Here is a 20,763-nt window from a genome sequence, read left to right on the forward strand (position 1 = left end):
TTCGTTTCCCATGGACCAATCTCCAATGGACCGCGGTGTGAGAATGCTGGCATCTATCATGGAGAATCGGGCAATGACGCAGGGATGGAAGGATCGCATCCCTCGTCTGGATCGTCTCAAGATGCTGCCGCTCCGGGAAGTGATCAGGGAATTCAAGGATCGCTTTGAGCAGCAGCAGCAGCCCGGGAAAGATCGGGCGAAATGCCGGAAGCTCAAGTGCTACGAGGGCTATGGCGTCGCAGGATTCCTTGGAGCCGATCCCGCGCGATCCGGGCACACTGTCGTCTCCGCGATCGAGGCCTGCGACGGCTGTGTCATCTTCATCGTGATCTTCAATGCCGTGACGTCGGATTCCAGCGCTGGCCAGGTTTGCTCCTTGTTTCCCAGGGATGTGGAGGTCGTGCTCAAAGAGCCGGTCCTCTCCACCGTGGAAGGATCGCATTTCCCGCTGCTCTTCGTCCAGTCGCCACTGTCGGTGGAGATCGTCGAGGCGAGGAAGAATCTATTCTCCAGGAAGGAGGAAGCTCGAGAGATCAGGCTCAAAGGCAACGAGTTCTTCGCGGCTGGGAGCTACGTCCTTGCGAGGCTGTGCTACGATGCTTCCATCGCAAGGAGCTCCAAGAAGATCACCAGGAAGCGCGACGACGAGGAGTTTGTGCTCGCGTCGTCCAACCGGGCGGAAGTTTTTCTGCGGTGCCAGAGGTACGAGGAAGCCATAGCCGATTGCAACCAGGTCCTGGGCATCGATCCACGGCATCCCAAGTGCCTTTACAGGAAAGCAATGGCGCTCTCTGCGCTCCAGCAGCACCGGCAAGCTCTGGAACTGCTCAACAAGGCCTTGACTGAGGATCATTCTTCTTCTTCTTCGCCTTCCGGAAAGGTGGCGATCAAGTCCGCCATCTCTCGATGCTCCAAGCTGCTCAAGCAGTCCGAGAGTGGAGTCTACGATCTGGAAGAGTTTCTTCTCAGCTCCTGCCGCCAGGATCTAGCTCCCGAGTGTGCCGACTTCGTCGGACCTGTGGAGATTCGGATGACTGGAGACGGGCGTGGAAGGGGAGTGTTTGTGACTCGGCGAGTCGACTGCGGAGAGCTCCTCCTCGTCGCGAATCCCATCGTCTACGTCCCCAACCTGGACAGGAAGCTGAGCGAGGCGGAGCTGCAGGGAAACTTGGTGGTGGAGACCGTCCGGGTTGGAAACTCCAGCACCCGGGCTTTGAAGCAGATGGACGCGCTGGCGATTCATCACAACATGACCGGAGTTCCCAAGCTGGCGAACTTCGGTAGCAACAGCGAGCTCGATACAAAGGAGCAGGCGAGCTCCATCTCTCCAGCCAGGGCGAGACAGATTATCAAGATGTCGTCGTTCGGGCCCAGGCTTGGTGGCGACGTTCCGAAGTTCGCCGGCATCTGGGGACTTCCAGGATTGATCAATCACTCGTGCCTGCCAAACGTCGCCTCGGACGTGTTTGGCCGAGCCATGATGATCCGAGCAGCCAGAGATCTCGAGGCTGGCGAGGAGATCGTTCTGTGCTATGTCGAGTGCCTGGCATCGTGGTGGGAGCACCGGAGGGACGAGTGTTTCATCGACTGGAGATTCACCTGCAAGTGCAAGCGGTGCGAACTGGAGAGCAGGCATCACGAGCAACTCAAGACGGTTTCGCTCCAGCAGGTGGACGTGATCGACAAGTCGCTGGAGCTCCTGGCGATGGCTGCGCAGGTCTCGCAGCTGGAACAGGTGCTGGACAAGCTCGACATCGCCGAGCTCGAGAAAGTGTGGATACGCGCCGGGGGAGCCGAGCTCTACTGCAACTACGCGATCAACGAGCTGGGGTCCTTCCACGGCAACGTGTTCGTCGGGCACGTCCGGGTGATGGAGATGCTGCAGTTCACGGCCCCGGGATGGTTCAAGACGAGATTTCTCCTGGCTCGGCTGTTCTTGACGTGCCCCGAGCGAGACAAGGAGAGGGCGATGAAGATCCTGGTGAGAGGTATCACCGCGGCATATGGGAAGCTCCAGGTGAAGACGCTGCTCCACATAGCCGAGGCGTTTGGGACGGACGAAGGGGTGAAGAGGATGATGGGAGTTTAGACGAAGGGGTTTAACGCTAAAGGAGGCGGGGGTATAGGGTTTTGATGAGGTTATGGCGCTTCTTCGTCGGCTGGTGAGGAGTGGTGGGTTCTTGGGCCTGACGAGGAACAGCAACACCGAATGCGGCATTGGAGTCTCCTTGAGGTATGCGTCCTCGGATTCCAAGAAGCCAGGTGACAAGCAAAAGGCTCCCGGATCATCGAAGAAAGAGGAGAAAGCCGGATCAAAGAAGGAAGAGAAAGCAGCACCAGCAGTCGCAGCGAAGGCCAGTGTAGAAGATGCCACTGTCGGCTATGCGAAGAAAGCTCCCGGATCGAAGCAGGAAGAGAAAGCAGCGTCGCCAACATCTGAAAGTGGCTCTGCCAAGAAAACTTCTGCGAAGGCTTCCAAGGATGCTGGGACCAAAGATGCTGGGAAACAAGCTCTAGAGGATGACAAAGTTCCTCAAACGGCTTCAGCAGCTAGCGAGGGGGATGTAGCTCCGCCAGCCCAGTCGACACCAGCTCCCAGCGAGAGTTTGGACGAGGTGGCGTATCCCAAGCGACGCACAATGCCGCTCCCGGAAGATAGGCCAGCTCCGGAGGTCGAGGAGGTCGAGGCCCAGGCAGCTCCAGCAGTGAGAAAAGCTCCACCAAGGAGACCTTATATGCCATCACAAATGGCCTACGACTACACGCTCCCTCTACCGAAGATCATCAAGGAGACGGCGACGAAGGAGAAGAAGGAACTTGTCAGCCTGGGAGAAGCCATTCGACTTGTCAAGGTACCGTGATGTTAAGTTTTAAGTTCATTCGGTCTGATCTTTCTTTCTTCGTTTTTTTCTTTTTCTTTAGAAATCCGCTCACTGCAGATTCGTCGAAACAGTGGAAGTACACATCCAGTTGGGAGTCGACCCGAAACGGTCTGATCAGGTCGGACGATTTTGTAGTGCATCGGAGTTCCTGTTATGACTGTATTGTTTTTCTCTTTTTTTGGCTGCAGATAGTCCGTGGTGCCGTGACGCTTCCCTACGGGAGTGGAAAGGTGAGACTTGGTGCATTTGTTTCCTCTTCAGCATCATGCGATTTATGTGAAGGTGGATCGTAGCGTAGGTTGTCAAAGTCGCTGTTTTTGCTGACGGGCTGGCGGCGGAAGAGGCATTAGCGGCTGGAGCGGACGTCGTTGGAACTGACGATCTGGTTGAGAAAGTTCTTGCCAGTAAGCGATCGTTTAGCTTTATTCCGCTTCTCTTTTTCGCTAAGGTCCCGGACTTACAGGTGGAGGAAAACTTGACTTCCACAAATGTATTGCCATCCCCTCCATAATGCCAAAGCTCGGAAAGGTAATCGTTTTCCTCATGCTATTCCTTACTACGAAGTGAACCACTCGTAGATTGCGCGTATACTGGGACCGCGAGGCATGATGCCAAATCCCAAGGTAGGGAGAAAAAGCTGAGCTTTTACTCTAACAAGAGCGTTGTTCGCTACTTCAGACGGGGACCGTGACTGTTATGGTAGCCGATGCGGTGAGGGCCGCAAAGCAGGGACGTGTCGACTTTCGAGCAGACAAAACCGCTATCATTCATGCCGGGCTCGGAAAGGTAGCGAGAAACTCTTTGTATTTTGCTCGACTCATCCACTTGACACTTCAAACTCACAGGTCAATTTTCCGGACGAGCACCTGTTCCAAAACATCGCCGCGTTCTCGGCAGCAGTTCTTGGTGCGAAACCAGCAGGATTCAAGAAAAGTAAGCGTCGTATACTTTTTAATCCACAAACTCAACGGAATGCTGTGATGCAGGCTCCAGGTATACTGGTTTCTTTGACAAGTTCTACCTCTCGTCCACGGTGAGTTCTCTAATTTTCTCAAGGGACAGCTTGACGATCTCGCTCGCTGGCTGCAAAATTTGCAGATGGGACCCGGCGTACCAGTGACGATCCAATCGGTGGCAACAGCATCAGACAACTATATAAAATCGCAAGCCGCCGCAGAGGCAGCCTAGCGAGTTCCTTTTCTTTGATTTCCTTTTTGTTTGATCCACTCGAGCACGCTACCGCAGCTGTCGCAAGTCGGATCATTTTGCTACTACATGCCATGCTTACACAAATTTCTAAAACCTTAAGCATGAACTCCAGATATTCTTACTCTTTCCTGAACACCTTCCTACGCTCGGTATGGTCTTTGAAGCGTATGAGCGTGTAGAGACCACCTCCAATCTGAGCTCCCACCACCGGTCCAACGAAATAGATCCACAATGCTCTGAAGTCTCTAGCCGCCACCGCCGGCCCAAGCGTTCGCACGGGGTTCATGGAAGCTCCAGAGACATAGCTGCATTGCAAGTATATAAGCTCGCCATAGCCAACAAACACGCGCTTCTTACGTACCCCCCAAGCAAAATGTCCAAGTAGACAGCCAGGCCAACGGCGATTCCAGCCAACTCTCCAACCTGGTTGTAGCGTAAGAAACCATAGAAGCTTGCAAGCAACAGATATGTTCTTACTGCTCGTGTGTCAGTGGCGACGCTGGTGATGACAAACATGAGGACCGCCGTGAGAACAATCTCAAAGAGGAGCGACTGGAGCGTTGACCCGGCTGGAACAGTGACGCCGGTTGCCAGGTGATCGGGATTATACATCCCTTTGAGGAGGAAAGCACAAGCCAGGGATCCAGCCAATTGCGCCACTATGTAGAGAGGCACCTTCAAAGAGCCACCATCTTTGATCATACCAAAGGAGAGACGAAAAGCTTGATTTTTACCTGGATCCATGAGAAATGCCTGAATGTGGCGAAGGCAAGAGTGACTGCCGGGTTGATGTGAGCGCCCGAGATGTGTCCCGTGGACATGATGACAATCGCCACTGCAATCGCGGATCCTCCCGCCAGGCCGTGAATTCCCAGCGCTCCATTCGTTTGCGTGTTGATAATGGCGCTCCCAGCTCCTCCGAGCAAGAGGACCACGCTGCCCAGGAACTCACACAGGAGCTATACCAATAAGAGATCGCTTAGATCCCCTCGAGCGACAAGATCAATGAAGCCTGTTCTTCTTGCTTACCTTCTTTGAGATTGTAAAGCTGGGACTGTATCCACTCACGGGCTCCAAACTTGTCCCCGCCTCTTCGTCGTTTTGGATCAGAGCGTAATCCGTCGATCCAGACCCCATGCTTGCGATGGATCGCTCAATTATACTCCACCAATTTATCATGGCCTTCCTTTTTTCTTTTAAATTTAGAAAAAGAAAAAGAGTATATACAGCTGGCCGTCTGCTAGCTAAAGGTGACCAAACTTTTTGGAACATGCAAGCATGTTATCAAATCCAAAACGAAGCTTCGGCCTCCATGCACAGTAAGAACAGAAATTATAATTATGTAAGGGATCTTGGCAAAGGTGTCCTTTTGATTAGTTTCTACAAATCGACCAATCTGAGCTTGACAATCTAGAGGTGGATTCGCTCACAATCTCTCGTCCATCACAACCTCTCAGAGTAGTCCCCATGCATGCTCCAAAATCATACCGATCGGGCATATGCACCAAATCTTTGCTACCAATCCCATCCAAAACCGACCTTGCAGGCGCTCTAACGAGAGCCATCACATCGAATGCATCCTATTTTATCCCAGAATGCAGCCACTGCGCTCGAGAGAAGCTAATCCATTGCGTTGACGATTGCCACGCCTCGAGCTCCAGCTCGCAGACACATTCTGCCCACTCTGCTGCGAGCATGATCGTCCCGGAGAAAACATTGGAATCCTCGCTCCCGTCAAGAACTTCCGGGCTAGAGCACCACATTTTCCATACATGTTGACGAGGAGGTTTTTCAAACTTCCCATTCTATACTCCATGGAGTGGCTACGGATTCGTTTCCAGAGCACCCCATTGACGCAACACTGCAGTTATCCTGGCACGATTTGGGGGGAAAAAGAAATTCACAATTGGTTGACGAAACCAGAAAACAGAAAAATGTAGCTGTATAATCCTCTCTCACAGATTAGGGAGTTTGTCCAGCAAATGGTTATTTGCAGGTCGCTAATGGCAACATCCAGCCTATGATGTCGATTTGCTAGCATTCACGAGGAATCCACTGACGATGTCCCTGCTCATGGAGTCAAAGAGACCAAAGGGCTCGCCACTGCTTATTGCAAATGAGGCCCACAGGTTTCCTTTTCTTTCTCTAAGCTCGATTCTTAAAACTGTTTTGTTGGTTTGATTCACGTCTTCAGTTGCTGGCCAAGAGCACTGAAACTTGGATCGTGCTCCCACAAAGTTCTTGCAAGATGAATGAACTAGTTAATTGTAAGTCTTCATCTTCTTCTCGCTTTTCCTTGTTCCAGATAGAAGTTTGACGTCTTTCTTCACAGAGAAAGAAGAAGCAATATACTCAAAGCTCTCTTTCTTAAACCACTACCTCTTCGTGTTGGATCCTGACCGATGGTCTCAGTGGTTCTACTCCAGATACTCGTCAAGAGTGTGAGAGAGGCATTCCAAACATTGCATCTGTCTCACTCCCAATCACCATTGGCCTGTGTATGGCAATTGATTTGGAACAGGGTGCCCATGGCCAAATGAATGGTTTATCTGGTTTTATGAATGTATATTATGATTTTTTATGTTTGCAATAAAATTTATACCTTACAACACAAATGACATATTGAGTTTAGCTGATTGATAAATTTGACCATCCTTTATAGTGCCCTAAAGACCTTTAGATAGTTGGAACTATATGTTGTCTACCCTAGGAGAAATTCAAGACCTAAAAACAATCTAAAGAAGAAAAAAAATGTGAAGAAAAATTAAATTTATAACTCTTTTTACTTTTTAGATTTTAAGTGCAATTCTTTTATTTTTAGTGTAGCATAGGATAAGATTTGAATATACTGTCACTATAAATCTTTAGAACATTAGGGGATAAATAGGAATAAAATAACCAATAAACACTTGTTATGATCTAGCATGAAAAGACAAAAATCTAATACATTACACCTCTTTAAGATTCTTCACCACCCAACCATCCCTTAAGTTACCTCAAAAGCTCCATTATGCCACTCAATCCTTCCCCCCCATCCCAAAAATTAATTATATTAGTGATCACCCTTTTTGAGGAATTTTGTTTAAACTCTTAGTCTATCATTCACAATCGTATACATCAAAGAGGCATTAGGACTTTCATTTCGAGATAATACACTCTTCAATTGGCTCACATAAAATATCAAATGAATTTTCACCCAATTAGCAACTGCACCCAATAAATCACCTTACTAATGTGCTTTAGCACTTCATATGGACTAACATATCGATGAGAAAATTTATCACTCTTCTCATTCCACAAAAGCACTAAGGTGTTTTATTATGTATTTGATGGAAAAATCATTTACACAAAGATGAGATCACCCACTTTATATTCCTGGAATTAACAATGCTCATTAGCAAAATTCTCCATTGTATTTTGAGTTGCTTGCAAATTTTATTTGCGCATCACTAGAATCTCATCAAGTTCTATAGCTAGATCATTTGCCTTTGAGTCAAATTTATCTTGAACATCCTTACCCAAATGCAATTCTAACTCCACAACTGTTCAGGAATGCTTTCTAAATATGGTAAAGTAAGGATTTAACTTAGTTTCACTGTATTGGCTATTATTGTAAGCAAATTGCACCAATAAAAACTATAAATCCCATTGTCCTTGCATTTAACCAATGTTATAGTATAAAATATCTTCCACTACCTAATTTACAAGTTGCCTATTTATTTAAGGATGACCTTTACTCAAAAAGTTTCAAAATCAATTGCATAGCCTTTACAAAGTTCTTCTAAAATCCACTTGTGAACTTTGAATCTCAATCACTAATGATGTCTTTCGGCAAACAACAATCAAGAAAAACCTTCTTTAAGTAGACTGCAGCCAAGTCTAAAGCAATGACAATCTTTCAAAGAAAATGGTGTAAACAATCAAAGGAAACAACTCGAGAAATGATCTATAAAAGTTTAAATATAGAGAGAAAGGGCCCATGAATAAAAATGCTTTTTTCTAATCGGTTAAGATCTTAGGATATTTGGGATTAAGCATCCTTGGATTTGAATAATACTAGGCTGGATAACCTTTTATGAAGTTTAAATTCAAGCGTTTACATTTAGTATCAAAGAAATCACGGGTCTGACTTTGTTGGTTGGCTAAGGGAATCACACCATATGTTGATTGATATCTAGCAGGCCCAATTTGCTCCGGTTAGACTTGACTTGAGGAGTAGGGTGTCAAGAAACCGAGGCTCTCAAGTCCATCCATTATCATATATAAGCAATGGTCTAAACACTTATTCCTATATTCAAGCACTCACATTAGTGGTGAAGGGTATTGCAATTTGTCCCTAGAGGGCAAAACTTTTTAACAATGCTTTGCTCTAGTGTTTAAGATTAGGGCATAACTTACAGAGAAGCATAGTGAATTGTAAACAACTAAAGAGAACAACTCAAAAAACAATTCATAAAGATTCAAATATAAAAGGAAAGCTTATGAATAGGAATGCACCCCTTTTTCCAATTAGTTAAGCATAAGGATACTTGGGGTTAAACATTTTTGTAGTTTTGGAGGCAATCAATGCTCTGATTCTCTTCTCAGCGTTAACCAGGATCATATGAAGGTCGGCCATATGATGGCCCATATCACTTTCAGATGTGGCACGGGATCGTCGACAACAACTCTGAAAAAATATCACACAAGAAAAGAAAAGGAGAAAAGGTTCAGCTTCCAGCCATCTTCACGATGGAAATAAAAGCAAGGCACTCGCCACTCGGTTGGATTCGCTTTTAGGCTTATTGATCTTCACCAGCTGAAATTTCTGGTAAGTTGAAAACGGAGTGTAATCGAACTGAGCATCTTCGCAGGAGACGAGTGGAATCAAACTTGACAGTTTGTCTTTAACCGACTCGGGACGAGGCGTCCCCAGATTCTCCAAACAAAGCCGACATGAGGGCACATACAACTATGGAATCTCTTCAGGCAAAAGTACCAAAAGTTCTTGTCCATTTGAGTTCAGTGATTTTGGAGTCATCTGGTCGATGTAAAGGACACCCTGTGCGAACAAATACCACGGCCACCTTGATGTTTCCACAGAAAAAACAACAAACGAGACATTACCTCCAGGTGATCATACTCATGTCGGAAAATTCCAGCAGTCCAGCCCCTGAAGGCAGTACCAAATTTCTTCCCGTTGATGTCTTGAGCTTTCAACTCGGATCGATATCGGTCTCTGGAAACAAAGACGCAAGCTATAAAAGAGAATCTCTATGTATAAAGGAATAGTAGGCTTGAGCGCCGTAAAAAGGTAGGCATCCTTCTAGAGTATCAGCTTCTCGCTCTTTCCCAAACTTGACAATCATTGGATTCACGAAAACGTACTCTTTGCCTTTGCCTCTTTCACCCTCGGGATTAAAGACCATGAGCCTGGCATTGACGCCTACTTGTGGAGCGGACAAGCCTACTCCATCTCTCCTGGCAAAAATGAAAAGAAAGACAAGAAAACAAGGCATGCCAACGTTGGACAGTGATGAAATTCGCAAGGAACATACCTGTACGTCACGTCCAGCATAAGCTTCTTGACCTTATCATCGAAGGAACTGATGCGGATGTTCCTCGCGCGGAGCTTGGGATCGGCATACAAGACAATGCTGAGATTGGAATTGAATTCCACAGGGCCAGCTGCGAGGAAACAAGAAAATCAGGAGACAAGAACCCTATACCACGCAATCTCACCGCTCGCCGCAAGATCGGTGAGTTCTTCATGCAATGCATGCGCTTTTCCTTGGAAATTTCGGGCTTTTGATCGATCCCCACTGCGAGGCCGCGCTAGAAATGCCGTGCCATGGCGTCGGCGGCCACCGATGCGGCTCCAAAGCGCGAGACCGATCCGAAGAAGGGAATGGGACTCGTCTCGCTGTTTGGAAACGATGTGGACACGTACTACGACAAGCTCCTGGATGGGCAGAGTGGAGTCGGGCTGATCGATCGCTTCGATGCCTCCCAGTGACCTACCAAGTTTGCGGCACAGATTCGTGACTTCTCGGCGAAAGGCTACATTGATGGCAAGAACGATCGCCGGCTGGATGACTGCCTTAGGTACGGAATCGTTGGTGGTAAGAGAGCTCTGGAGCACGCTGATCTTGGACGAGACAAGCTCGACAAGGTAGCAAACCTCTCTCTTTTGTTCTTGTTTTCTAAAGGAGCAATTTTATTTACCAGGTTGACAAGCAAAGAGTGGGCGTACTCATTGGCTCCGGAATGGGAGGGCTCCCAGTTTTCTCTGATGGAGTCCAGTCGCTGATCGAGAAGGAATATAGACGGATCACTCCGTTTTTCATTCCTTACTCGATTACCAACATGGCGTCGGCATTGCTGACTATAGAGCTGGGACTTACGGGACCAAACTACTCGATTTCTACTGCCTGTGCCACCTCGAATTACTGCTCTATGCGGCAGCAAACTCTATTCGTAGAGGTGAAGCTGACATGATGGTGGTCATTCCAGTCAGCTTGGGTGGCTTTGTAACTCCAATCCACAGACTGCATCGAGGCCGTGGGACAAAGGCCGAGAAGGATTTGTGATGGGTGAAGGCTCTGAGTTATCTATTTATTCCATAATGTATAATTAAAATAAAAAGAAGTTAAATTATACATTAAAAATGAATTTTAAATCAAATTTAGACTTATTTTTATACATAGAAGAAAATTAAAAATGAATAACTTTTTTAATTATGATATTATAACTTATAAGCCACTAGCTATATGAGAGATTGGTTTATATTTATATTTATTAATATTATATAGCCTAGACTTGAGTAGTTTTTTTTTTTTAAAATATTTTGTTTAAAATATAAAAATTTTTACCAATGTATTACCATATGGCTCTTGTAAGCTTGGGTTTAGATGGCATGGCTAATATTCACTATTCAATCCATTTCTCTGAAAACCATGGGATTGAATATTTGAATCAATGTTGTTTGACAGTCATCAAAAACATTTATCAGATGTACTCTATTTCTTTAACTACAGCTCTAACTCTACAATATCTTTCTACTCCAAGATTGCCACTTGTGCAAGGAGTACTTCCAAGTTGATGCAACAAGCAGTCCATCTTCTATAAGCTAGAGATTGACATTTGAGGCCATGTGGACAATTAAAACTATTAAATATATCTATATTAGAATAATTTTTGGGACAAAACCAACAGCTTTATTTATGAAGAGTATGGGAATTTTTGAGCATATGGTGCTAAAAGTGAATTCAAGGTTTTGTATGACATCCCCACTAATTGAAAATAACATGGTTAAAACTTCATAAGAGGTGCGAACTAATTTTTGGTATGATTTTTACTTAGCTTTTTTTTTTCTACAGATCATTCTTCAAAAGTATGAATTTGAAACTAATAGGCTACTACCATTAGAAAGTCTAAAGAAGATCTTAGGATCTTACTTTGCTACACCATAAATAACACAAAAATAAATTTGTTTTGTGCCCTTACAATTTATAGCCTTAGAGTTATGGAAACAAAAAAAAAAAAAAAAAACAGGATCCTTAGCTTATGTTTAAAAAAAAACTAAAATCTTGTTAGCCATTGAATGCCAGTGATTACAAAATGTAGAGTTATGTTTGGTTTGGAAGAGGGATCTTTAATGCCAACACAAATAAAATTTGAATAATCTAAGTATGTTAAAACTATATAGTTTTTATTATGTTTTTTGTTTGCTTAAGCAGTGTAGAATAATTTTACTTCTCAGAAAATTTATATTATTGAGACTTGAGTAGTATAAGAATTCTAATTACAATGTTCAAGGCACTTTGTTTCTTTCTTTTTTCTTAAATATCACGTCTTTAGAGGTAGGATAGATGTACTAGATGGTATATTCTGATTTTATGCGTTCTAATCATCTTCCCAGCCTCCAGGCCATGGAGCGCTTCACCAACCAGATGATCCTGCCAAGCGCGTCCACATAATTGACTATGGGGTCCTCTATGGCGATCAATGGCCATCGCTCATCATCATATATACATTCTTCCTATTGGGAGTTTGCTGAGGGAAGTTTACATTCTCTCTCACTACAATGTTTTTTGGTGGTGTTTCTATATAATTTTAGATATGGTTTCACATTAATTTCCAGAAGTATTTTCTGACAACAATAAAGCAATATAAATTTTAGTTGAAGACATAGTAGAACTTTAAGAAAGGCTTGCCCATATTGTGGAGGTTACATTAATGCAAATTATATAGATCAAATTGTGAAGAGCATTAATAATGTTCCAAAAACTTCATACTTGAAAGATCCATCTTGCAATTTTTGGTGAATAATATTAAATTTTTTGTTTACTTACATAGGCAAGTAAACACTTTCAACAATGGATGAGTTAAAGACATTGCAGCTTGATATTGGATAATATGGGCTTATAATAAACTGGGTAGATTTGATGGTTGGCTGTGACATGAATAATTTGATCAAACTATAATCTATATGAATAATTATATAGCATATAACTCTAGAAAACTATTTGGATAACAATGTTTCAGTGAAAAATAAAAAACTATACACTATCTAGGCTATAAGAAAATTATGTGAAAAAGCCATATGAAAATGTATTAGTGCACTAGAGTAAAAATAACCATATAAAAATTTATACATAATGCTAAAATTATTTTTAAAAAACAACCGGCATGGGAAAAGCCGTGTTTGATCGCTTCGTGGAGTCTGGACAGTGGCTCCAGTGACTTGGCTTGTTACATCCTCATGGTCAAGCTCTATTGCAGTGCAGGCCTGTGGAAGGAGCAATCGCTCGTTTTGCAAACCATGGCAGCCAAGTTTGGCATTTCCTGGATTGTCAATGGACAAGCAAACAGGTGGCATTGTAGTGGCTACACTCGGCAGTGCAGCGTGGGAGTAGAGAGAAGATCGAGCTCAAGAGACCGCGAAAAGATCTTTACATATACTTCTAGCACAGCTATCAAAAATTGGAAAACCTGAAAACACCGACATTTCTCAAGTGCTTATCGTTGGCTGGATCAATCTGATGGTTCTCCACCCAAACGAAACCATCTATTTCCAGGATTCCGTAATACCAGTCATCCTTGTCACCGGCCTAGAAGACGATATGCTCATGATCCAAGTGACTAACTATTCTTACCATGATGGTCACTGGCGGTCTGTAGCTCTTCGGATGCGCTGCTGTCTCCAGGAGTTCCTGTATGGCGAACATAGCGGGCTGGTAAAGATTCTCGACTCCCGCGTTGCTTTTGAAATCCAACGTCACCTTGAGCCGCAGGCCACGAAGCGTGTAGCGTTTAGTGTACACGTATGGGAAGGTTTTCCGCGTCAACCAGGGTCACGTGTCTTTCTTGTCAGCCTCATACTGGAGCACAAAGTCCGCTTTTTTGTCAGATGGCGATGACGGGGGCTCCTTTTCAAGTTCGCGGGGCCTTGTAAAGCGGCCAAGGTTCCGTAGCATCCTGTCCAGTATCGGTGCGACCTGCATCTCTCCTTTGCAATCACCTTGGAACGCAGTCGAGTAGGCCACATCGTTGGCGATGAGCTTGTTGACGCAATGAAGAGTTTCGCCTGAGATCTCCACGGCACCAAACCTAGGCATCTGATGCTTAAGCCATAGCGCATGCGAAAGTCGGCCTCTTTATGGAGGAATTGCGAAGAGTTGCTCCTCCTGCGCTCCAGCGATCATGAGCTGTCCAGAGTGACATGTCGAGCATGACCAGACAAGGCTGGGAGAGCTTACCGATTTCATGGACAGCTTGTTGAGGTGCCAGGACACCAAGCGGCAAAAGCTAATGGACCGTTAGGAATAGGGCAATCCTTACTCTACATTATGCCCTTACTTTGATCTGTTGCTTGGTGCTGGATGGTTTTGGTCGCGCTAATTGGAGAGCGCGATGGTGCCTAGCAGAAGAAATCCAACGCAATATCAGTGCACATTAAGAGGAAATGATTTCACCGTGATCTTTCATGAGTTTTGTTTCCTAATTGAGGGGAATATAAAAGTGTTCGACAAGATGAAATTACGGGGCTCTTTTGGACTGTGGAAGAGACAGGTAGTGCTATACCTGAATTGGAGAACCATATTGAAGTGGCTGATGCTCCAATTCTAGCTGCTACTTGCTTGAGTAGCAGCTGGAGAATAGGCTTCCAGACTTTCCAACCTTGAAGTTCTGGAGAGAAGCATGGCTATCCACCCACTCATTTAAATTGGTGCATATTTTATAAAGTGTGCAAATTATTAATTTTCAGAGATGTTTCCTTGACAGTTTAATAGGGGGAAGTGTATCACATAATTGTTTACCTGAAATCCCATTCAAATATTTATCAATCAGTTCTTTCAGACATTCTCTTCTACTAATGTCAAGATACAGAAATATTCTGTTGATATTGAGATCCAAGTAATTCACAAATCTATATCTTGAAACCGAAGTGTTCGGTTTTCAAATACATTTGTATAAGTCAACTCAACTAGAATGCCTTTGAGCTGCTATCTCCGAGAGAAGTTCCACTTTATATTCAGTAATTCTTAAACAGCCAATATAAAACCTTGCAAGAACCCTAATTTCTGGTGGTTATTTGGGCAATGGCGGCATCTGGCGGTGATGCGCCGTGGCGTGGCGGAAATCCGTGGCGCCATCGAATGCTCGAAATGGATTCTTGGAAGCTCGATCGAGATTGAATGCGGGCACATTCCGGCAACAGCAGCAGCAGCAGCGAGGATGATAACGGCAGCTACATGACTGTTCACAGAGAGCGGAAGCCGATGTTGAGATTGCGTGGTATAGGGTTCTTGCCTCCTGATTTTCTTGTTTCCTCGCAGCTGGCTCTGTGGAATTCAATTCCAATCTCAGCATTGTCTTGTATCCCGATCCCAAGCTCCCGCGAGGAACATCCGCATCAATTCCTTCGATGATAATGTCAAGAAGCTTATGCTGGACGTGACGTACAGGTATGTTCCTCGCGAATTTCATCACTGTCCAACGTTGGCATGCCTTGTTTTCTTGTCTTTCTTTTCATTTTTGCCAGGAGAGATGGAATAGGCTTGTTGACTCCACAATTAGGCGTCAATGCCAGGCTCATGGTCTTTAATCCCGAGGGCGAAAGAGGCAAAGGCAAAAGGTACGTTTTCGTGAATCCAACGATTGTCAAGTTTGGGAAAGAGCGAGAAGCTGATACTCTCGAAGGATGCCTACCTTTTTATGGCGCTCAAGCCGATGTCTAGGTACTATTCCTTTGTACATAGAGATTCTCTTTTATAGTTTGCGTCTTTGTTTCCAGAGACCGATATCGATCCGAGTTGAAATCTCAAGACATCAACGGGAAGAAATATGGTAGCTGGACTGCTCGAATTTTCCGACATGAGTATGATCACCTGGAGGTAATGTCTCGTTTGTTTTCTTTCTGTGCAAACATCAAGGTGGCCGTGGTATTTGTTCGCACAGGGTGTCCTTTACATCGACCAGATGACTCCAAGATCACTGAACTCAATTGGACAAGAACTTTTGGTACTTTGCCTGTAGAGATTCCATAGTTGTGTGTGCCCTCATGTCGGCTTTGTTTGCAGAATCTGGAAGAGGAGTTTGAGAAGAGGTCTGGGACGCCTCCTCCCGATGCGTTTAAAGACAAACTGTTAAGTTTGATTCCGCTCGTCTCCTGCGAAGATGCTCGGTTCGATTACGCGCTCCGTTTTCAACTTACCGGAAATTTCAGCTGGTGAAGAACAATAAGCCTAAAAGCGAATCCAACCGAGCGGTGAGTGCCTTGCTTTTATTTCCATCGTAGAAGATGGCTGGAAGCTGAACCTTTTCTCCTTTTCTTTTCTTGTGTGATATTTTTTCAGAGTTGCTGTCGACGATCCCGTGCCACACGACCATCTGAAAACGATATGGCCGACCTTCATATCATCCTGGTTAACGCTGAGAAGAGAATCAGAGCACTGACTGCCTCCAAAACTACATCGGTGAAAAGGCCAGAAGAAGTGCGAGTCTTCCGGGCGAGGAAGTGGTCCGAGTCTTCCGGATGTTTATCACGAAGGCGCGAAAATGAGGATATGTCCGGGAAAGCAGGTGTATCAACACAGGGAAGGCCAAGTTGCGACTCAGGAATTCAAACGCAACAACAGAGGTGGCAGCGAAAGTTCCGAAAGATCAGCGTCCGGAATCGGGAGAAGCAACTAGACGACGGCCAGGACGTTGAGATCGGCGTGGAAGGCTAGCAGGCAAAGTACACAGTGTGGGCGCTAATCTCGTGTTTTTGCAAAAACTTGCAGGAGGATACGTGCGGGATTGAAGTTTCCGCGGTTTCTGGGTTGTTTCCAGAAGACTTAGCACTCTATAAAATCCTCTTTTTGATGAGGAGTTGTGGTAAGTCAGAATTTCATGTTTTAAAGCTATCCTCTTATTCTTCTCTTCGCTCTTGAACTTCGACATTGTCAGGCTATTTCCAGTATGGGCACTCGTGTCGCAGATGATAGATGCTATCTCGTAGCACACTATACGAGCGTGTGGTCGTACCTGTGGCCTCACATCTCGCATTCTTTGGACGTCGGGAGTGTGAACTTGGATTGGAGAGCGAGATTTTCTCTGTTTATGCTCTGGAGCGTGAGGTCTATCTCTCAACCGCTGAAGCACTTTGGAAGATGGGTGGAGAAGGCAATTAACATTTGTGCATCCAATGGAGGAATTCTCAGGACCTTGTATACTCTTTCGATGGATCCACAAGGTAACTAGAATTGATTTCACAGTGTTGACTTTTAATTGTGTGCTGTTCTTCCAGCGCTTGTTGATCCTTCCGAGGATTCGGAGAGCTACCTAACTTTCAACGGCCACATGGAACCAAGAATCAGGCTCCTCCAAGCCCCTTCGTCTCAGCGTCTGTGTCTTTCATGTCCAGACTCCAAAGCGGTAGCAGATGTTTGTGCTATGGCGTCTAAGGTTGCGTATGAGAACCCGAAGTTCATCGAATTTGTCGTGAATCAAAATTGGAAGGTAAGTCCAAGCCTTGCACAACCTCTGACTCCATCAGCTTCTCCTTTGCAGATGCATCTACTAGGAACTTACAACTGTTGGAACGGTAAGAGGTCGCTATCCAGTTTCATCTGACGTTGCCCTCACCCTTTCATGCGACAGAGTTTCAGAAAAATAACTCGACTCAAGCATTCATGTTCGCGGACCGGGAAACTGATGCCGGAGCCATCGTTCTTGCCTTCCGGGGAACGGAAGCCTTCAATGCATACGACTGGTGCACAGACTTGGATTTCTCCTGGTACGAGCTCCCGCAGCTCGGCCGTGTCCATCTCGGATTCCTCGAAGCACTGGGCTTGGGCGACAGGACCAGGATGCAAAGCTTCCAGAGGTTGAAGCAGAACATCTACGAGAACTCGAGGACTCCGTTGCCACAGACTCCAACATCTGGATTACCCGACTTTGTCCTCAGCGATGAGACGAAGCTGCTCGCATACGACCACATCAGTGCGGAGCTCGTCACCATCCTCCGGAAACACAGAAACGCAAAGCTCTACATCACCGGTCACAGCCTCGGCGGCGCTCTGGCGACGCTCTTCACCGCCATGCTCTTCTACAACCGGGAAGAGAATCGAGTCTTTTACAACACCGAGGACGACGTTGCCAGGAGGCTCGCGGCGCTCTATACGTTTGGCCAGCCCCGCGTTGGGGACAAGAGCTTTGCGTCCTTCATGGACACCAGCTTAAACAAGCCAACCATGAGGTACTTTAGAGTTGTCTACAATAACGACATGGTAGCTCGAGTTCCCTTCGACAACTCTCTGTTTGGCTTCAAGCATTTCGGGAATTCCTGCTACTTCACTTACAACTACACCCTCCAGGTACTTTACTCCGAGACACTGCTCTCTGTGTAGGATCCATATTAACTTTCTATGCAGATCCTTCCGGACGAGCCATTTCCCAATTTCTTCTCCCCGCTTTACATGGTGCTGTCCCGGCTTTACGCGCTGTTCGAGCTCGTCCAGAGCTTCTTCATGAGCTATAGATATGGCGGGGAGTTTAGCGAGACGAGGTTGTCCACTGTGGCAAGGATTGCAGGCTTGCTCGTGCCTGGGATCGCCGGCCACAGCTTGGTGAATTACATCAACTGCGTCAGGCTGGGGCCCGACCATCTCGATCCGGCGTGCCTGCAAAACACGGAGTGGGATAAATCCCAGTAAGCATCGCAACTTCGTACATGTCAAATAAAACTTACACATGGTGTCATTCAGAAAATATAAAAAATGAACACAATTACATTGCCTTCAGAACTGAATGCACAATGGAATTCTCTGTATGGAGACAGGGCTATTACTGGTGAAAATGCAAGCATGGAATGAAATTATGCAATTTATCCTTACCACCCAGAAAGGAACCATAGACAAAGCACTGATGATCGAATCTATCCACCTCGACTATGAGTTCCACAAAAGATGGTGGCATGACTGTGTGGCTTGTTGCAATCAGATGTCCTCTATTTCTTTAACTACAGCTCTAACTCTACAATATCTTTCCACTCCAAGATTGCCACTTGTGCAAGGAGTGCTTCCAAGTTGAAAATGTTCTTAATGACTAGCAAACAACATTGATTCAAACATTCAATCCCATGGTTTTCAGAGAAATGGATTAAATAGTGAACATTAGCCATGCCATCTAAACCCAAGCTTCCAAGAGGCATGTGGTAATACATTGGTAAAAGCTTTTATATTTTAAACAAATATAGTACTCAAGTCTAGGCTATATAATATTAATATATATAAAGATAAATTAATCTCTCATATAGCTAGTGATTAAAAAATTTAAATATTTTTTATTTTCTTCTGTGAGTGCTTGGAATATGGAAAGGGAATACAGAAATGTGCATTTCAATTAGCCTAAAAACCCTAGCTTATATACAGGAGCTAGTGGTCCAGATTGAAACCAATTCTGACGGCTACCAAAATCCCACTACGCTAATATTAGTATACAGCATCATAACTGTACACTTGGCCCTCACACTTCTATATATAAATAATCTTTAAATTTTATTTAAAATTAATTTTTAATGTCTATACTTTTAGTTCTTTTTATTTTAGCTATACATTGTAGAATTGTATTTGGTAAAATAGATATAGATTGGGGTAAAAATAATTCACTTACTGAGGAAGATATTAATATAATTTTACACAATATAAAAAGACTTGCACTAAAATTACATGAATCTCATCTTTATCCACAAAATTATATTGATACTGATTTAATAGATATTGATGGAAGTGGTGTTGTTATAAAACTTTAATGTTTAACTAGAAGTACTCCATATTGTTCTACAGGAGTTTCAACTGGAAAACCAGTTTTAGATGATTTTTGCCAAAAATTAATAAATGAAATAATTAGAAAGTTAATAAATGATTTATTGCAAGCATTTTCTAGTGAATCTAATAATTATCTTATTTGATATATATTAGTAACTCATTGGAAACCCTTAAATTATTTAGAAAATATAAATATTGTTTTCAAATATTTTGAAAATTGTGATATTACTTTGACTACTTTAAGTGCTGGTTTCTTTGATCATATTTTATATAAATTTTTATATAAAAAATTTAATTTTATATAAATTTTTACAATCCCCAAATCGTATGAATATACTATATATCAAAATGAATTGTAAACTTGCATTTTTTCTGGAAAAACTAATTTATGGGAATCTCCAAATAATGAATATTTTGGAGAGTGTTTTTTAGATCTGCAAAATGATGGAAATTTAGTGTTTTACACTTCTAAACTAAATGTATTATAGTCTCCCAATACGTATTGTTATGAGAAACCAAACTGTTTACTTTTAACTTATATTACAGTTGAAGATAATTGTAAACTGGTGAGTTACTTGACAACATATCCAAGCAGAGATTGGTGGACATTATATTATTCTAAACATATTGGCTGCTTAAGCTAGAATTGTCTTACTGAATAGAAAATAATTTGCTCTTACAAGAATTGAAGAATCCGTCCTCTTCATTCCTCTTGACCTTCAGAACTAGCAGCCAAGGGGGACATAACTAGAAATCATGTGGGGTTGCCTGCGCAAGTTCGAATCCAACCTTGATTTTCTTCATTTTCTTTTAATCACCTTACTTTGTTTATGCATTTTGTACAAGTAAAACACACAAAAGTAAAGAGACCAAAGTAACTGGTCCACATTGTCCTTAGTTTCTTCATCATCTTCAAACACTTTGTCGTTCCCCTTGGCATCGTCCATCAGATCATCCCACATCTCCTCGCTATCTTCCTGGATCTCATGCTTGATTATCACTTTCCTCCCCACCAAGTTCGTCTCCACCACCGCCACCTCTTGTATCCTCGTCATGCCACTCGATGTTCCTCCTCCTCCTCCTGCTGCCACTGTCTTCTTTCTCTTGGCTCGCGGCACCGCTGTGGATGCCGGCCTTGAATTTCCTCCTCCTCCTCCCAGCCTCATCTTTCCCTTCCTAGGCCCCTGGACCAAATGCTCCGGATCACTGCCATCGCTAAACTCGTCACTGCCATTGTGCTCCACCATCTCCTCCTTGACATGCTCCCTCTTGAGATGGAGGTTGAGCTTGTACTTGTAGAAGTAGTGCTTGTCACAACCTTTGTGAGGGCTTGTGAATGGTCGACTGCTGCCAGTTGCTGCTGCTGGTTAGAGAAA

The 20,763-nt window shown here is 44.4% G+C and overlaps 5 protein-coding genes and 1 pseudogene across 5 annotated transcripts; 4 read left to right on the forward strand and 2 right to left on the reverse strand.

The window, feature by feature from the left end:
* The first annotated feature begins 10 nt into the window (after nt 1–10).
* Nucleotides 11–2,089, forward strand: LOC112345216. Its single transcript, XM_024671548.1, has one exon. It carries the CDS (start codon nt 11–13, stop codon nt 2,087–2,089), a length of 2,079 nt encoding a protein of 692 aa, XP_024527316.1.
* LOC9634073 (50S ribosomal protein L1, chloroplastic) lies at nt 2,085–4,218 on the forward strand. The gene is made up of 10 exons (XM_024671439.1): nt 2,085–2,852; nt 2,923–3,000; nt 3,071–3,112; nt 3,181–3,286; nt 3,346–3,410; nt 3,461–3,505; nt 3,561–3,668; nt 3,728–3,815; nt 3,869–3,915; nt 3,981–4,218. Exons 1-10 carry the CDS (start codon nt 2,142–2,144, stop codon nt 4,068–4,070), a joined length of 1,380 nt encoding a protein of 459 aa, XP_024527207.1. The 5' UTR covers nt 2,085–2,141; the 3' UTR covers nt 4,071–4,218.
* Nucleotides 4,039–5,262, reverse strand: LOC9652575 (aquaporin NIP6-1). The gene is made up of 5 exons (XM_002966673.2): nt 5,121–5,262; nt 4,826–5,050; nt 4,569–4,766; nt 4,453–4,514; nt 4,039–4,396 (listed from the first exon to the last, which is right to left on the reverse strand). Exons 1-5 carry the CDS (start codon nt 5,226–5,228, stop codon nt 4,210–4,212), a joined length of 780 nt encoding a protein of 259 aa, XP_002966719.1. The 5' UTR covers nt 5,229–5,262; the 3' UTR covers nt 4,039–4,209.
* Nucleotides 5,263–5,676: 414 nt separating this feature from the next.
* On the reverse strand, nt 5,677–9,851 carry LOC9634074 (peptide deformylase 1B, chloroplastic/mitochondrial). The gene is made up of 6 exons (XM_024671549.1): nt 9,800–9,851; nt 9,629–9,758; nt 9,376–9,551; nt 9,198–9,328; nt 9,070–9,132; nt 5,677–5,952 (listed from the first exon to the last, which is right to left on the reverse strand). Exons 1-6 carry the CDS (start codon nt 9,849–9,851, stop codon nt 5,677–5,679), a joined length of 828 nt encoding a protein of 275 aa, XP_024527317.1.
* Nucleotides 9,852–9,885: 34 nt separating this feature from the next.
* Nucleotides 9,886–12,988, forward strand: LOC112345217 (annotated as a pseudogene).
* Nucleotides 12,989–16,446: 3,458 nt separating this feature from the next.
* Nucleotides 16,447–18,415, forward strand: LOC9652576. Its single transcript, XM_002966322.2, has 6 exons — nt 16,447–16,454; nt 16,538–16,812; nt 16,867–17,078; nt 17,130–17,163; nt 17,220–17,935; nt 17,993–18,415. The coding sequence occupies exons 2-6, from the start codon at nt 16,539–16,541 to the stop codon at nt 18,272–18,274; spliced, it is 1,518 nt and encodes a 505-aa protein (XP_002966368.2). The 5' UTR covers nt 16,447–16,454; nt 16,538; the 3' UTR covers nt 18,275–18,415.
* The last annotated feature ends 2,348 nt before the right edge of the window (nt 18,416–20,763 follow it).

The sequence above is a fragment of the Selaginella moellendorffii genome, unplaced genomic scaffold (genome assembly GCF_000143415.4).
Source record: "Selaginella moellendorffii unplaced genomic scaffold, v1.0 SELMOscaffold_7, whole genome shotgun sequence".
NCBI lineage: Eukaryota > Viridiplantae > Streptophyta > Lycopodiopsida > Selaginellales > Selaginellaceae > Selaginella > Selaginella moellendorffii.